This window comes from Trichechus manatus, unplaced genomic scaffold (genome assembly GCF_000243295.1).
Source record: "Trichechus manatus latirostris isolate Lorelei unplaced genomic scaffold, TriManLat1.0 scaffold00058, whole genome shotgun sequence".
NCBI classification, from domain to species: Eukaryota; Metazoa; Chordata; class Mammalia; order Sirenia; family Trichechidae; genus Trichechus; species Trichechus manatus.
This window is the reverse complement of record NW_004443994.1, coordinates 6,564,593-6,581,845: the sequence shown is the minus strand read 5'-3', so window position 1 is coordinate 6,581,845 and position 17,253 is coordinate 6,564,593. Positions and strand designations below refer to the sequence as shown.

The following is a 17,253-nucleotide window of genomic DNA, read 5'->3' as shown; positions in this document are numbered from 1 at the left end:
TCTCTCTACGGTGATAACTAAGATTCCTTTCTTACAACCTTACCCTTAAACCAAAAGTAAATACTACTGTGTCCACTCTTTTCCTTTCAGCATGCCAATTCAGTTATTGGGTTCCAGTGGAGATCAGACTATTTTAGTTATACTCAAGGGTTATTAGGGATTTTGGAACAAAAAAGTTAGAGGGTAAAATCTCTTAACCTCATTTCTGCAGCCTGTGCTTATTATTGTTTATGCACAGAAATCATGAAGGAACTTCTCCCAGGGGAAATAAGCAACAACTGTTTCTGTTTAGCTCTGGGAGAAGGCCCTTATTTGGGGCGGGGGTAGAAGATTAGATCATAACACAAGACCATTAAGAATTTTAAAACAATGCCATCCATCACACAGGCTTTGCTATAAAACTTAAATTCTCACATGTGGAGTTTCCTTAGGGGAAAATCATTATTTTTAAACCACTTGGGGATTCTGAGTGACAAAGCTTAACCAAGGGCAGTGGATTGGCTGGAACGCATCCCAGAAGTGTGTATATTTCTTGCATGATACACACTATGGAGACTGTTAAATGCCTTTGGACTTAGTTCAGTGAATCCAACTACTACTTTTTGAAAGTAGGAGAATTTTGTGGTTAGATGCCCCTACTTCGTAGGATTCTCGGGAGTTTAAAATGAGATAATATAAGTAAAGGCTTTTTGTCAACCATAAAACATTATACAAATGTAAGACATCATTGTCATTATTTTCTTGCTGCCGAGAAGGCAGATGGGACCAAACTCCCAGGAGACACAGTCTCTTACGTTGTATTTTGTAGTGTGTGTACTACATACTGAATTAGATTTTCGTGAAGGAGCACCATCATTTCAATATTCTTAATAATATTTAAGTATAACTTTTGCACATCCCAGGACCACCATGTTGCACAACTCCAGGGACACCATTCCATTGTAGTGGCTCTGATTCATCCAGTAGCATTCCTTCCCTCAGAGCTGGACTATGACACGTATGCTGCAAGAGTGTCATCAACCCAGCTGACATGGTTAACTCTGAAATTTATAATCCTATCTTCTTTCACCCTGTCTAGCTTCTTTATTTTATAAGCATCAACTCAAATGCTACTTATTTTGGTAAATTTTCAACAAGTTAGTTCTTTCCACTTCACTGTGTTTTCAGACACAAGGTATATGTTCCTTCTTTATTGAATGAAAATGGAGAGAAGCAAAGAGAGGCTCTGAACACTTACCACTTTCAAACTGTTACAGAGGAAGGGCAGAGTCTATGTCAGGGGCCAGCATATTTTTTTCTATTAAGGGCCAGACTGTAAATATTTTCAGCTGATAGGCCATAAAGTCCTTCTTCCAGTTACTCAACTCTGCTGTTGAAACGTGAAAGCAGCCATAGACAATATATAAATGAGCAAGAGTGGCTTTGTTCAAATAAAACTATTTGGACACTAAATTTTGGATTTCATATAATTTTCATATGTCACAAAATACCATTCATTTGATTTTTTCCCCTGTTATTTAAATATATAAAATCCATTCTTAGCTCATGGGCCATGCAAAAATAGAGTGGACTGTGGTTCCTAACTCCTGGACTGTGCCGTTCTCACTGTTGATGATTGTGAGTAGCTAGGCACAAAAAAAGACCTATTGCTGTTAAGTTGATTCCAACTTATAGCTACTTCATGTGTTACACAGTTCTACTGCTTCATAGGGTTTTCTTGGCTATAATCTTTATGGAAGCAGATTGCCAGGCCTTTCTTCTGTAGCACTCCTGGGTGGTTAGTAGTACCCAGTCACTACCCAGGGACCTTAAGCTGTGCACAGGTGGCTACTTAATAAATGCTTGCCCAGATAAGGAGAGAGTGACACTCCCTAGTCACTTAACCTGTGGACTAGGAATCTGAAATCCTAGTTCAACCCCTGCCCTGATGCTTTCTAGCTGTGACTTTGGGCTAGTCACATGATATCAGTCTCAGGCTGCTTATTTATAAAATAGGGATAAAAACTCTTGTTCTGACTCCGTCACAGGGCTGGTGTGAACCTCAAATGAGATCACAGCTACATAGATCACTTTATGGACTCAAAAGTGTGATAGAAATATCGACGCTTACTCTATTTTCATTTTCATATCATCTTATTCTTAGTTTTTTGTAGGTCCTTGAGTAGTGCAAAACAATTTGTGCCCAACTACTAACCTTAGATTGGTCATTTGAATCCACCCAGTGGTGCCATGGAAGAAAGGCCTGGCAATCTACTTCTGTAAGACTGTTGTTGTGTGCCACTGAGCTGATTCTGACTCATAGCAACCCCATGCAACAGAATAGAACTGCCCTCTAGCATTTCCTAGGCTATAATCTGTACGGGAGCAGATCACCAGGTCTCTTCTCCCACGGAGTGGCTAGTGGATTTGAACTGCTGAGCGTCCCATTTGCAGCCGAGCACTTAACTATTGCACCACCAGGGCCCCTTTTTGTAAGATTACAGCCATTGAAACCCCTATGGAGTGCAGTTTGCTGTACTGCCTTAAATAACTAGTTTGAGGAGCCCAGCATGGGTGAAGGATTCCATCAGGAAAGGAGGCTGGAGAGAGGAAGGTAGAGCAGGGACGGAGAACTTTGTATGCCTAAAGAGTTTGGATTTTTTTCCTGTAAACGAAGAAAAGTTATTGGAAGTTTATCAGTCAAGGTTCTCCAGAGAATTGGCTCATGCAGTTGTGGGACCTGCATCGCAGGCTGGAAATTCAGGTTAAGAGTTGATGTTGCAGTCTTGAGTCTGAATGAAATATGTTGGGTGGGCCAGCTGACTGGAAACTCGGCAGGATTTCTGTTGCTGCCTCAAGGCCGAATTCCTTTCTTCTTCAGGAAACCTCAGATTTTTTTTTTTTATTTTTTTTTATTGTACTTTAGATGAAGGTTTACAGAACAAATAGTTTCTCATTAAACAGTACACATATTGTTTTATGACATTGGTTACCAACCCCATGACATATCAACACTCTCCCTTCTTGACCTTGGGTTCTCTATTACCAGCTATCCTGTCTCCTCCTGCCTTCTAGTCCTTGTCCTTGGGCTGTTGTGCCCCATTAGTCTCATTTTGTTTTATGCGCCTGTCTAATCTTTGGCTGAAGGATGAACCTCAGGAGTGACTTCATTACTGAGCTAAAATGGTGCCCGGGGGCCATACTCTCAGGGTTTCTCCAGTCTCTGTCAGGCCAGTAAGTCTGGTTTTCTGTTTTTTTGTTTTTTTGTGAGTGAGAATTTTGTTCTACATTTTTCTCCAGCTCTGTCCGGGGCCTTCTGTTGTGATCCATGTCAGAGCAGTCAGTTGGTGGTAGCTGGGCACTATCTAGTTGTACTGGACTCAGTCTGGTGGAGGCCGTGGTAGTTGTGGTCCATTAGTCCTTTGGACTATTCTTTCCCTTGTATCTTGTTTTCTTCATTCTCCCTTGCTCCCCAAGGGGTGAGACCAGTGGAATATCTTAGATGGCTGTTCACAGGCTTTTAAGACCCCAGATGCTACTCACCAAGGTAGAATGTAAAACATTTTCTTTATAAACTACGTTATGCAAGTTGAGCCAGATGTTCCGAGACCATGGTCCCCACAGCCCCCAGCCCAGTAATTTGGTCCCTCAGGGAGTTTGGATGTGTCTGTGGAGCTTCCATGACCTTGCCTTGGACAAGATGTGTTGGCTTCCCCAGTATTGTGTACTGTCTTACCCTTCATCAAAGTTACCACTTATCTATTGTCTATTTAGTGTCCCCCCCACCCCTCCCCTCCCTCGTAACCATCAAAGATTGTTTCTTTTTGTGCGTAAACCTTTTAAATTGTTTTCACAGTAGTGGTCTCATACAGTATTTGTCCTTTTGTGATTGACTTATTTCACTCAGCATAATGCCATCCAGATTCATACACGTTATAAGATGCTTTGCAGATTCATCACTGTTCTTTATCATTGCATAATACTCCATTGTGTGTATGTACCGTAGTTTGTTTATCCATTCATCTGTTGATGGGCTTCTAGGTTGTTTCCATCTTTTTGTTATTGTGAACAATGCTGCAGTGAACATGGGTGTGCATATGTCTATACGTGTGACGGCTCTTATTTCTCTAGGGTATATTCCTAGGAGTGGGATTGCTGGATTATATGGTATTTCTATTTCTAGCTTTTTAAGGAAGTGCCGTATCATTTTCCAAAATTGTTGTATCATTTTGCATTCCTGTCAGCAGTGTATAAGAGTTCCAGTCTCCCTGCAGCCTCTCCAACATTTGTTATTTCCAGTGTTTTTGATTCGTGCCAGTAATGGTGGGGTGAGATGGTATCTCACTGTAGTTCTGTTTTGCATTTCTCTAATGGCTAGTGATCGCAAGCATTTCCTCATGTGTCTGTTGGCTGCTTGAATGTCTTCTTTGGTGAAGTGTCTGTTCATTTCCTTTGCCCACTTTTTAATAGGATTATTTGTCTTTTTGTTGTAGAGGTGTCAGATTTTCTTGTAGATTTTAGAGATTAGACCTTTGTCCGATTTGTAATGGCCAAAAATTTTTTTCCAGTCTGTAGGAAACCTCAGTTTTCGCTCTTAAGGCTTTCTATCTGATTGGATGAAGCCTGTCCACATTATGGAGGGTAATCTGCTTTACTTAAAATCAGCTGATTATAAATGTTACCCACATCTAAAAACATTCATAACAACATCTAAACACATGTTTGATCAAACAGCTGGGCACCATAGCCTCACCAGGGTGACACCTAAAATGAATCATCACAGAAGAGTCTAATCAGGGCACTAACATGATTGGCTCTGGGCTCAGGAAAATTCACTCTGGGGGCAAGTGTGGAGGAGGAAATATTTGGGGTAGGGGTAGTGGTCGAGATAGGGGGACCAGTTAGGACACCTCTATAACCATGCAAATGGCAGATGAAGAGGAGTTGAACTATAGGACAATAGCTTTAGGATAAAGAATAAACATCCTTTAAAAAAAGTACGTACATTAAATTAAAAGATTTTTTGAAAGTGGAATATTATTCTAAATACACTGAAGAAGCACGGTATTTACGGGAATCCTTTATTTAATGCTTTTGTAAATAATTATGAATGTACCTGCACACACATACATACACACACATATGAATTGTCAGACTGAAATGCCTTTAAGTTTAGGTGTTTGCCCCTGAGTAGTCTTCAGATTGGATGGCCTGTACAATCGATCATTGACAGATTTCTGAGCAACTCCTGTTATGGGTTGATATCTAAAGAGGATAATTGACAGAGCTTTCAGAGTGTTTATTAACAAACAGAAAAATGTTAGCTTCTGCAGAGATTTTGATGACCTTTTGCATAAAACTTGGTTTCTCAATGGAATGCATTGTGATTGATGTTTTTGTTTCAGAAACAGGTCCAAGCGTTAAGGAACGGAATCAGATTCCTGCACGTAAGTCTTTATGCAACTATTTGAAAACGAAGTCTCCTGGGCTTTTATAAGAACTATTTAGTTAGTGAACATTTGCCAAACTTTGAGTTTTGATAAGGAGACCTCTGCTCCCATTCTCACTTCTCCTTTCCTTTTTTTTTCCCTCATTCTTTCTTTTTCCTTTCCTTTGTCCTTCCTTCATTCTCCTCTTTCTTCTTTTCCTTTGCTATTTTTTAATATCAGTTTGTTGACTCATTGCTAGTATATTGGGAAGGCAGTATGTTAATTCTAGAGACGTTAATTATTTGCATACTTATATCCATTGTGATATCCACTGTGTAAAGAAAGCATTAACTTAAGCTATGGCAGTGATTTGCTCTAAGTGCCATCAACGATATTTACCTGCTCAGAGAAGCAGTGCTAAGGGAAGTAGTGGTTGTACCTTTAAGACAATCTCTAATCCAAGGGCCGTGGAGGGGCCTGGGGAGTACATATGAGAAAAAAAGAGATACATCAACTACTGTAGAATGATGAGTTGGAAATTATTTAGGCCAGTTTCCTCATTTTATATGGAATAAGAAGCTGACCCAGAAAGACTTAAGTGACTTGCCCTTGTTACAGTTGGTGCTTCAGGCAGGGCTAGAACCTAGGCTTCCTGGGTGTATTCCTAGATCTCTTCTAGATGATGTTCCCTTGTGAGGAAAATCTGTGCTTTTTTTCCATTCCTAAGACTCTCAGGATTGGTCTCCATGCTAACACCATCACATACACAGGACAGCTAGTCTGGAGAGTTCCTTTATACAAAGCACGTTACAAACAGTTCCACTAAGTGAAGTACTTAACAATATCGTAGAACTAGACGTGAACCCAGAAATAGAGACACATATGAACACATTCTGTCGTATTTATACTAGTCTGATTGTCATAAATGACATCTCCATTTTTGGAATTCTAGAATATTTCCACGAAAGACCTTAAAAATCATGCCGCATTTTTGCACCTGTAAACACAGAAAGACAAAATAAACAAACAACAACAAAAAACAAACTCGTTGCCATCAAGTCGATTCCAACTCATAGCAACCCTATAGGACAGCGTAGAACTGCCCCATAGGGTTTCCAGGGAGTGGCTGGTGGATACGAACTTTTGGTTAGCAGCCAAGCTCTTAACCACTGTACCACTAGGGTTCCATCGAAAGACAGGTCATGTTTTAATATGTCTCCTTCTAGGGTATCCCCATCCCTTTTACAAACTCCTGTTTTATATAACCCCTGTGTCCAGCAGGTGAAATAGTGTTATGCTCATTTGTTCAGAAGTTAAATGAACATACCAAAGGACACATGGCTAGTAACCAGAAAGAGTGGGAATTTCAATCCTTCCAGACTCTTTTCCAAAACAACACACTTTTCCTGAGTGCCTTTGGAGTATGGGGGCTTTTCAGGCATAAGATTTGTCTATAGCTGAATCTTTTACACTGAAGTGAGTTGAAAGGCAAAAAGACTTAATTTAATTGATATAGCAAGCAGCTGAAGTTGCTTTTGACTGGTGAGGGTAGTAGAGATAAGATTGAAATAATGGGGAGAGCCTGTACCTTCAATTTGCATTTAAAAACCAGAGACCTCAGAGGTCTTATTCTACCAAAAACCTCTCTCCCCTGGAAACTGATTTTAACTTCTTATAAGTGACTTGAAGAAGGTAGTTTTCTTAAATGAAAGGAAATGTTCTATTTCTGTGGCCTGGAATTAATTTCAAATATAAAAAAACTTTGCCAAATGGAAGAACAGTTGGTTCTGTTTATGTGTTTTGCTGACCATAAAACTGACATCACTCCCCACTGAGAAGTATTTCCATTCCCCACGTAGAAGGATCACAGTTTGAAAAGTGTTAAGGCCTAGGGTGTTTTAAATGACACAAAACACAGTTGTTAAAATTGAGGGTTTAGTTTGAGATCAGTGAAATATTATAATCCATAGAAATAGTCTGTTCGTATTCTGTGATTTCTTCTTCTCAGCCCCTTTCTTCCTGTTATATTTTATACTTTTAAATGTTTACAAAAATATGTTTATGAAGTATTGTGTTTTCTATGCCATGCCTCCTAGCCTTATTGGAGGTGTTCAATCATAAGAAACAGTTAGATGTCGATGATGGGAGTTTACCTTACTTTCCAATGCGTCTTAATCTCTGAATTTTCAAGCCACTTACCAATCAAATAGTAGGTCCTCAGACTGAAACAATGAAATGATAAACAGAAGGTTTCATACAGAGTTTACAAATCTGATTTTTTAGTAAATTTGTTGCTTAAAACTGAAGATACCATGGAAACCTGAGAACTTCTTTTTCCTTCCAGACAAAATTTGCAAGTTACAAATACAGTGTATTTTGTTGGGATCTTTATTAGATTCTCAGATTTTATTAGTCCTTGCTCAGTTGATGGTGCTTGTGAAATAAAGTTGCAATAGATATAAAATGCAGACTAACTTAAAGTGCACGTCTTGGTTCCCCTTCTTTCTAGCAATTTTCCACGGCTTGGACACCCTAACTGTGATGGGCATTGCGTTTGCAGCATTTGTGATTGGAGCACTCCTGACGGGGGCCTTGTGGTACATCTATTCTCATACAGGTTAGTGTGACTGTTGAATATTAGTTGTTGGCTGTCTTAGTTATCTAGTGCTGCTATAACAGAAATACCACAAGTGGATGTCTTTAACAAACAGAAATGTATTCTCTCACAGTCTAGGAGGCTAGAAGTCCAAATTCAGGGTGCCAGCTCCAGGGGAAGGCTTTCTGTCTCTGTTGGTTCTGAGGGAAAGTCCTTGTCTTCAATCTTCCGCTGGTCTGGGAGCTTCTCAGCACAGGGACTCTGGGTCCAAAGGACACACTCTGCTCCTAGCACTTCTTTCTTGGTGGCATGAGATCCCTATCTCTCTGCTTGATTCTCTCTCCTTCTATCTCTTGTAAGATAAAAAGTAATACAGGCCACACCCCAGGAAACTCCCCTTACATTAGATCAGGGCTGTGACCTGAATAAGGGTGCTGCATCCCACCTTAATTCTCTTTAACATAACCTAATCTTGCCTCATTAACCACAGGCAGAGATTAGGATTTACAACACATAGGAAAATCACATCAGATCACAAAATGGAAGGCAACCACACAATACTGGGAATCATGGCCTAGCCAAGTTGTTTAAAGGAGCACATTCCTTGCAAGTGTTACTGTTTATTTTATAGGCCAGTCTATTATTTGGCTAAAAGGTGACTTCTGGGAGTGGTTTCAGTTCCAGGTTAAAAGGGTATCTTAGGGCGATAGTCTTGGAGGTTCCTCTAGTCTCTATCACTCCAGTATGTCTGGTCTTTTTTACAAATTTGAATTTTGTTCTACGTTTTTCTCCCATTCTAGCCTGGACCTTCTCTTATGTCCCTGGTTGGTGGTGGTAGCCGGGCACTATCTAGTTCTTCTGATCTCAGGCTAGAATATGCCATACTCTTCTTTGATGACAAAATTCTCCTATCTTTCTTTAAAGTTATTTAAAATTTCAAAATCTATAATTAAGAATTAAAAACAAATAAAAGTGATGAAACAAAGCACTTTGTTTCCAAGCTATGCTCCCTGATCCCCAGAAATTCTAATGTCTCTGTCTCCCCTTACTCCCAAGGTTGAGACTTAACTGGCCTGAACAGAGAACCTATTCTGACCTCAATACAGAATTGTAGCCCAGCAAGGGGAGTCAGTAGAGCAGTGGGGAGGGAACAAATGACCTACCCTTCTATTGCAATTTCCTTGCAATTCTGGAGAGGAAAGACATGCATTCTGAGGCATATCTAGCCATCTAGTTGGTCTTGTTCATTCTTGGATATTTGTAGTTTACATACTGAACTTACGTAAACTGTGCTGGATCAGTCAGAGGCCAGTGGCAGACCCAGCCTCTCTATTTGGAATTTCGTTAATTCTCCGTTGAACCAATGAAGGCCGTGATCTCTGACCTCACCTTGGACTGTTCAACTAGTCAAGCTGAAAGGATGACTGATTTAAAGTGAAGAGAAGCACTGAAGATTTGTGGGAGTCATATCTTAATCTTCTTGATTGCTAGACCAAGCCTCAAACTGTTGAGAATAAAAACATTAACAGCGATCCTCTGTTACACTCTTTTCCCGCTTAGCATGAAGTTAAAATCTTAAGTATCAGACTCTTTTTCATCAGAAATTTCCCTTCAAATACTGCTGTCCCCAGCTGAGTTATTGTAGATCACACCTAGCACATGAAATTCACGAAGTCCAAAGCTGACCTCTTGGCAAGAGTTCAGGAGCATTTAATATTGCTGCTGTTGCTGTTCCTAGTCAACAACATTTGAGTGAAGTATATTCCATGTAAGAGAGAGAATCAGACTCTTAAGCATAATAATTCTGAGGATTATACAACTCTGTGAATCAATTTAGGAGTATTCCTCCACGTGAGCAGCTTTTAAAATGACCAGAAGAGACAGCTTTTAGCAGAGTAGCGTTGTAAGGTGAATAATTTTGTCACAACAATACTGACTTGTTCAAATCTCAAAGTTCTTTGCATCTTTTTCCAACATCCTGCATGGCTGTGAGGTTCTAGGGCTGTTGGCAGCCTATGCTGTATATTGGGAGTGAATTTGAAATTACGCCAAGAAAACTAACCCTGAGGTTTTATATGGGGTAGGCACCCATAGATGTTCCACATGTGCCTGCTAAGCCACGGACTGGCCTTGGTCATAGAGCTGCATCCTCAACTTTGCAAGCTAATCTCTCGCCAGGGAGGGTCAGGAAGCCAGAAGGCACACTCTTTTGGAACACACCCGCACTGAAATCCACTGGTAATCCCCTACTCTCATCCACAACCAAGCATACAAACCTGATGAAAAGCAAAGCTCAGTTTATGGTGTTTATTCCTGCTCACTGAACTTGGAGGTTTGTTGTTACTGCTCCTTTCCCCCTCAAACCACAGGCTTAGGAGGCGTTTTTAAGTTTTTGTTAATATAGAAAATTGTAAGTAAATTAAAGCAAAACAAAACCAAAAACCCTTCCTGTGGTGCTTTCTAGCAAACTAAATTGTGCTGTTTTGGAAGGCTTACAGATTTACAAACACTGTCACTTCGGCTCTAAATCTGTTAGCGTCACGTATAATGCAGCTTCACCATTACTTTGTATTAAAAGCTATCGTTTCTGGTTCATTTTTACAAACTGCTCCTGAGGAACAGTAGGGTCACATTCTACATGAAGAGGTTTAACTTTTCCTCAAATCTGAAGAAGGCTCACTTTTCTCCCTACAAATATCGAGAAGGGCCAAATGGTACTTTCTTGTCCAGAAACCCCTCAGTTTCTTCTTACCTGGGTGAGCTAGCAGTGAGTTTAGACGAAAAGGGAATTTCATAATGCAGCCAGTGGGATGAGTTGGGTACTCAAACCCTGATTCAGTCCACTTCAATTTCCACAATAAACTAAGCTGTAGAACTCAGGCCTTATATGGTATATTTGGGGGTTCAGACAGCATCTGCCTCTATGTCAAAAACAATCCTTAATTTGGATGCCTTTTCCTTTAGTTGTGCTTTGCATTCCATGTGCAGCACAGAGCACTAAACCAATCCACATATTTGAGTTGGGGATATCTACTTACATACCTGGAATGTGAGCAAGTCTAAGAAAGCTTGGTTCCTACTTTATCATATGACAACTCTGGGCATAAGGAGTTGTCAGATGATAAATACTTCCATAAGGCTATATTCATTCTGTTTGAGGAAACTCCATTCCTAAAACTTACATTCTCTCCCAAGATGATGCAGAGAGGAGGGACAGAGAGAGGTGGAAATGGTGCTAGAATGAAACCGTAGAATCTTCACACTCCTTAGGGAGTCTAGCTAGTTCAGGGATCCCCAGCCATCTAGTCCATGAAGGTCCCTAAAATCACGTGCAAGCTTGTATATGTGCATTTTTTCTGAGAAGAGGGACAACGCTTTTATTTTTCATTAAAAATTTATAGCTTTAGCCAGCACAACTTCTACAAGGCAAGGTCATGGAAACTCCATAGACACATCCAGACTCCTGAGGGACCAAATTGCTGGGCTAAGGGCTATGGGACCATAGCCTCAGAGAACATCTAGCTCAATTGGCATAACATAGTTTACAAAGAATATGTTCTACATTCTACTTTGGTGAGTAGCATCTGAGGTCTTAAAAGCCTGTGAGCGGCCATCTAAGATACTCCACTGGTCGCACTCCTTGGGGAGCGAGGGAGAATGAAGAAAACTAAAGATACAAGGGAAAGATTAGTCCAAAGAACTAATAGACCACAACTACCACAGCCTCCACCAGACTGAGTCCAATATAACTAGATGGTGCCCAGCTGCCACCACTGGCTTCTCTGACAGGGATCACAGTAGAGGGTCCCAGAAAGAGCTGAAGAAAAATGTAGAACAAAATTGTAACTCACAAAAAAAGACCAGACTTATTGGCCTGACAGAGACTGAAGAAACCCTGACAGTATGGCCCCCGGACACGCTCTTAGCTCAGTGATGAAGTCATTCCTAAGGTTCAACTTCAGCCAAAGATTAAACGGGCCCATAAAACAAAACGAGAGTAAAGGGGCACACCAGCCCAGGGGCAAGGGCTAGAAGGCAGGAGGGGACAGGAAAGCTGGTAAGAGGGAACCCAAGGTTGAGAGGGAGAGTGTTGACATGTCTTGGGGTTGTTAACCAGTGTCACAAAACAATATGTGTACTAACTGTTCAATGAGAAGCTAGTTTGTTCTGTAAACCTTCATCTAAAGTACAATAAAGAAGAAAACTTAAAAAAAAAATTTATAGCTTTATCAAAGCAGTGCATGCACAGTTTAAAGGCTAAAATAGCTCTACAAGACTCGTTATAAAAAATACCAGTTCTGTACTGCCCCTCCCCCATATCTTCCTCCTCAGAGCAACCACTTTTGACTCTTTGCTGGTTCCCCTCTTCCTCTTCCTCCTCCCTCTGAATTATTATTAGACTTCCGAGTATGAGTAAAATCCTACAGAAAACCAAGGTGAAAGTGCAAACGGTATGGCCATACTGTAGGAAAATAGAAAGAAAATGTTAGTCTGGACAACTTGAAAGACTTTAATTCCTACTTCAGAACATTTCCCCTTTTCCCCATAACCTATAACAACTTGTAACAACAACTCTTGGAGAACTCTGCCTGCAAAAGAAGATCTTTTAGCTTGAAGAATGGAGAAGGATAATTTTTGAAGATACTAAAAAGGTAATAGTGTTCGGAACTCTTGGTGGTTGAAAAATTCACTGAACTAAAGGTGGTCTCGTTCTTTCTCCTTACTGGAATGAGCCTGTGAAATAATTACAGTTAGGACGCCAAGAAACAGAGCTATTCATCGGTACAAAATTGCAACCAGTATGGGCCTAAAGGAAAATATCCTGGTTTTCTTCCCATCAACAAGGACTATTAAATCTAAATCACCCCCAGGCATGTGGTTGTCAATCCTATACTTAAATATCTCCTGAGAAAGCGATTCCATAAATTCTGTTTATAACTAACCAATCCTCGTAATCAGCAAGTTCTTTTCTATCTGACCCAAATCCCTGCCGCTGCCATTTAAACTCATTTCCTTATGTTCTGCCTCAAGGGAGATAGGGAACAGCTGTCGTTCCTCTGTAATAATCTTCTATGGACAGTATTTGCAAACGGCCTCCTTTGGGCTAAATAATCGGGATTCCTTTCATCTTTCTTTTAAACTCTTGTTGTTGTTGTTTCTCTAAAGCCTCTCCAAGTTATTCACATCTTTCTTAGATAAAGTTTCTCCACTAGTATCCAAACAGGACCTGCCATGGTGAAAGGCTTGGCGATAACCATCCAGTGGAAAAGTAGACTGCCAAAGAGATGGCAGGAAATTAGATATGGACATCTCCATGCCATGCTAAAGAAATAAATTTAATTTACTCAATAAAATAAAAATAACATCCCTTAAGAATTATATTTTTCTGCTTCTAGAAGCATCTCTGGCATTATCTAGGCCCAGTCTCAGGTTGATATGTGAACTGGGCAAAATTAATCCTGGGTGCCCTTGTTGTCAGTGTACCCCTCTCCTCCAGAGTACCTCATGTGGCAACTGCCTTTTTCCGCTACTCATTCTCCCTCCCTGCTAAATCTCTCTTTCTTCAATGTGGTTTGAGATTTTAGTAGCAAAGCATGAAGACCAAACACATTTCCTCTGATGGCCAAGCATGGTGTTTATGAGCAAGGAGTCTCTCTGAACCTCTTACATTCATTAAGTGGGCCTACCTGGCCCATCCCTGGCCGTCTCCTTCAGAAGTAGCATCGTTGTATTTTCTCACACCAAGGGATATTTTAGAAAACGTCAGTGCTCCAAGAAATCGGAGGTAGGAAGTAGAAAGTCCAAGGAGTCGTTTGAGAAAACCCAGGGAACTTGGTTCTTCTTAAAACAGAAGCACCTGCACGTTAAACTTCCTTATGGTGAATTTTTCTGTAGTGCCTCTTTCATCTGACAGAACTTTTTCTTAATTTTGTCAAAAGATAAATGCTATTATGAACTCGGTTATATTTTGAAATCTCCAGTATCTTCCATGTGAAAATAGCCATAGAGATAGAAGGGATTGTCTAAAGAAGGGGTTTTCAACATTTCCAAGCAGCTTCTCAAAGATTGCCTTGGCAGATTATTGGATCAAGGTCAATAGATGATGAGGTTAAGTTGACTCTTCCATCTTGGTGAAATGCATCCTGCAGTCTTGCATGGGGGGCTTCTTTGTTTTGTTTTGTTTGGGGTTTTATTTTGAGCAGTATTTTGCATTAACAGGGTAAAGAGTTTCCAAAATCTTTGAAGTTGAAAGACCTTTTTAATGAGCACTGATGAAAATAAACTGGCATGGCAACAAATTATATTTGGCAAATAGACATCGGAAAGCAAATATTCTGACTTCCTGGACAGGGAGTCACAGTGGCACTTTACCTGAATGTGAATGATCAAGCACACGTTGGTAATTCTGGAGGAAAGAAACTTGTTTGCTGTCAGTAGGTGAGGCAAGGCCATCTTGCTTTAGCAAATAAAGGCTGAGCAAATGAGGCCTAACTGAGCCAAAAAGGAAAGGGGGGTATTGGTGACATACCTCCTACTTTGCTGATGTATTCTTTACTTAAATGGGGAAAGATGTTTTTGTAATGTGGTTCTTAGACAGCCACATTCGACCTAATTGCTAACATGAGGATCCAGCTGGTGTGTGGATCAACATGTGGGTTGTAAGGGGGCTGCTGAACTCTTAAAGTATATCGAGATTTGTTTAGGTCTCTGGAATATTCTTTGTGAACATCAGAATTGCGAAGAGATTTTGATTCTCTCCTAGAAATAAAGCTCCCACTCAGGAAGAAGTGAATTTTTGGCAGAAGGGTGGGGGCAATGCTGGGGAGGGCCCAAAAAGGAAGAGTAAAAATGCCCTGCCTCTCAGGCAGAGTGATCCTCCATCCCCCTCCACCAGTTCCAGAGGCAAATGTATTCAGAGGAAATGTAGCAGGGGCCAATTATGCAACAAGCATGTAAGTGCTCTGAGATTGATGCAAAAATGTATGTAGGTGTATGGTTGGTAAAGCGGGTGACAGGGAAAGCTGTAACCAGACCGGGGGGCATGAACCAGTTCTGCATTTTGCAGAACTGCTTTTTTGGCAGAGGCTATGAGAGACAGGAGAAAGGGAATGGAAGTAGTGGGCTGGAGTTCCCGTGCTCTGAGGGCAGAGCCTTTGCACTGTGTGTTTTGTTTTAGTGAAGTGGCCTGGAGGGTTGCTTATCTCCAGCTGATAGATTTGTATTTCAGCATGACAGGAAAGAGGAGGCTTATTCATAAACAGACCTGGCCCTCTGGGGCTTCCCACATTTGAGGGGAGAGGCTGCTTACAAGAAATTTATGAAGTCGATGCCCTGACTTTTCAAGAAAAATGTTAACGTTTTTCATTGAAGAGCCCTCATCCCTTTTTCCTATCTAGAGCCATTTTTTTGAGGGCTGCACTGAGGCCAGTTTTGCTGGAGAAAAGACTAACTCTAGGACCTTTTGCAGTGTTAAATGCAAACCATGTGTGTGACCCGAGGTTTCCTCCCTCTCCAAAGCAGTGTACATTTGGCACACAGAATGAGTTTAGCTAAAATGCAGTGGGATGTGTAATGAAAAGTGGGATACTTCATGTGTTAGGATATACTCTGCAGTAAACCTCAGAATGGAGGTGGATGTGTTTCCTCGCAGCCGCAGTCCCCATGTACAAACAGCTAAAGCCCTTCCCACAAGGTTTTTCAGATAGCAGTCTCCCCACTTCAGAGGCATTCCCCTTTCTAAGGTAGGTTGTCTGCTTAGTGCACAAGGCACTCTCTGCTGCTGTCCAGTTGACTCTCAACTCATGACAGCCTCATGCACAGCAGAACGAAATGCTGCCCGGTCCTGTGCCATCCCCATAATTGGTTGCAGATCAGACAGTTGTGATCCATAAGGTTTTCATTGACTGCCTTTCAGAAGTAGATTGCTAGGCCTTTCTTCCTAGTCTGTCTTAGTCTGGAAGCTCCTCTGAAACCTGTTCAGCATCATAGCAACATGCAAGCCTCCACTGACAGACGGGTGGTGGCTGCACATGAGGTGCGTTGGCTGGGAATTCAACTGGGTCTCCTGCATGGAAGATGAGAATTCTACCACTGAACACCACTGCACTTCTTTCTACTGTAGCTAGGGCAAAAGCTAGACTTGCTTACCCTGTTTTTAACAAGTACATTCTGAAAAAGACCCCCAAGCTATCAAGATTCTCTTATTACAGTTTAGAGGTCTCACCCTACATACCCTACAACAGCTTTATGAGAGTCGGTGGATAGCGGTTCCTAAATACAGGTGCCAATTACTTGGATTAGACAGTGCTAATGTTGGTGGTTTCTTCAGAGGGCTCCAAAATACAGGGAACTTTGTGTCAACTGTCAAAGTTCTTAGCCACTGTGGCTGCCTGTTAGCCAGCTTAGAAACGATCCTGCTTTTCCCCATGCAAGAGGCTTTATGAGCAAAACAACAAAAACAAACGGAAAAGCCTTATGGTAGAGTCTAACCGTCTAGGATCTAGTCTAGCTGCTTCTGCCCATGGTTGAGAAAAACATGGACTAAAATGACAAAGGGGAAATGTTCTTTTCAGTAATGCACACAGGTAACATGCCTCTCTCTCTGCCTCTTTATTAACTGCAGGGGAGACCCCAGGAAGGCAGCAAGTCCCCACCACCCCGCCAGCCTCGGAAAACAGCAGCGCGGCCCACAGCATCGGCAGCACGCAGAGCACGCCCTGCTCCAGCAGCAGCACCGCCTAGCCCGGCCAGCCGCCGCCAAGGGCAGGGCCTGGCAGCTGGTGCCACGCGCCCAGACTTGGAGGGCTTAATTTTGGTTCCCTTGTAAAGAGTGAATTTCAATATAAAATCACCTGATGTATTCACACCCCCTCCCACCCAGGGCGAAGATAAACCTGACCCCTGGACTTTTGACTTTCACGCTAGAATTCATGTGAGAAAGCAAAGATGGTGGCCTTTTCCACCGGCCCCTCATAGGCTTGGGGGGGGTTGTCAATGTGAAACACATGCCAGTTTTTAAAATGCTGCTTTGTCCAGGTAAGAACATCAGTAATTTGGGGCCCTGAGCTTTACACAGACTTAAAGGAGCTGATAAGAAGTTACTAGCCAGATAGTAGAACCAATGAGATGTGGCCAAAGATTCATCTATGTCTGAACCAAGGTGTAAAACAGAAGAAATGCTTTAAGACTTTCTAAGCATCCTCCAGGTCTCATTTGCACCTTTGTCTGGGTGGCACACTTCTTGACCTT

The 17,253-nt window shown here is 41.4% G+C and overlaps 1 protein-coding gene across 3 annotated transcripts in view; it reads left to right on the top strand.

Annotated features, from left to right (window-relative positions):
* Positions 1-16,831, top strand: part of TGFBR3 (transforming growth factor beta receptor 3) — a 209,094-nt gene extending 192,263 nt beyond the window's left edge. For all 3 annotated transcript variants that reach the window (XM_004378731.2, XM_023733421.1, XM_023733420.1), the window contains 3 exons: positions 5,385-5,426; positions 7,918-8,025; positions 16,628-16,831. In XM_004378731.2, coding sequence (XP_004378788.1) covers positions 5,385-5,426; positions 7,918-8,025; positions 16,628-16,746 — 269 coding nt within the window. In that variant the 3' untranslated portion in view covers positions 16,747-16,831. The remainder of the gene's footprint in view (positions 1-5,384; positions 5,427-7,917; positions 8,026-16,627) is intronic.
* The last annotated feature ends 422 nt before the right edge of the window (positions 16,832-17,253 follow it).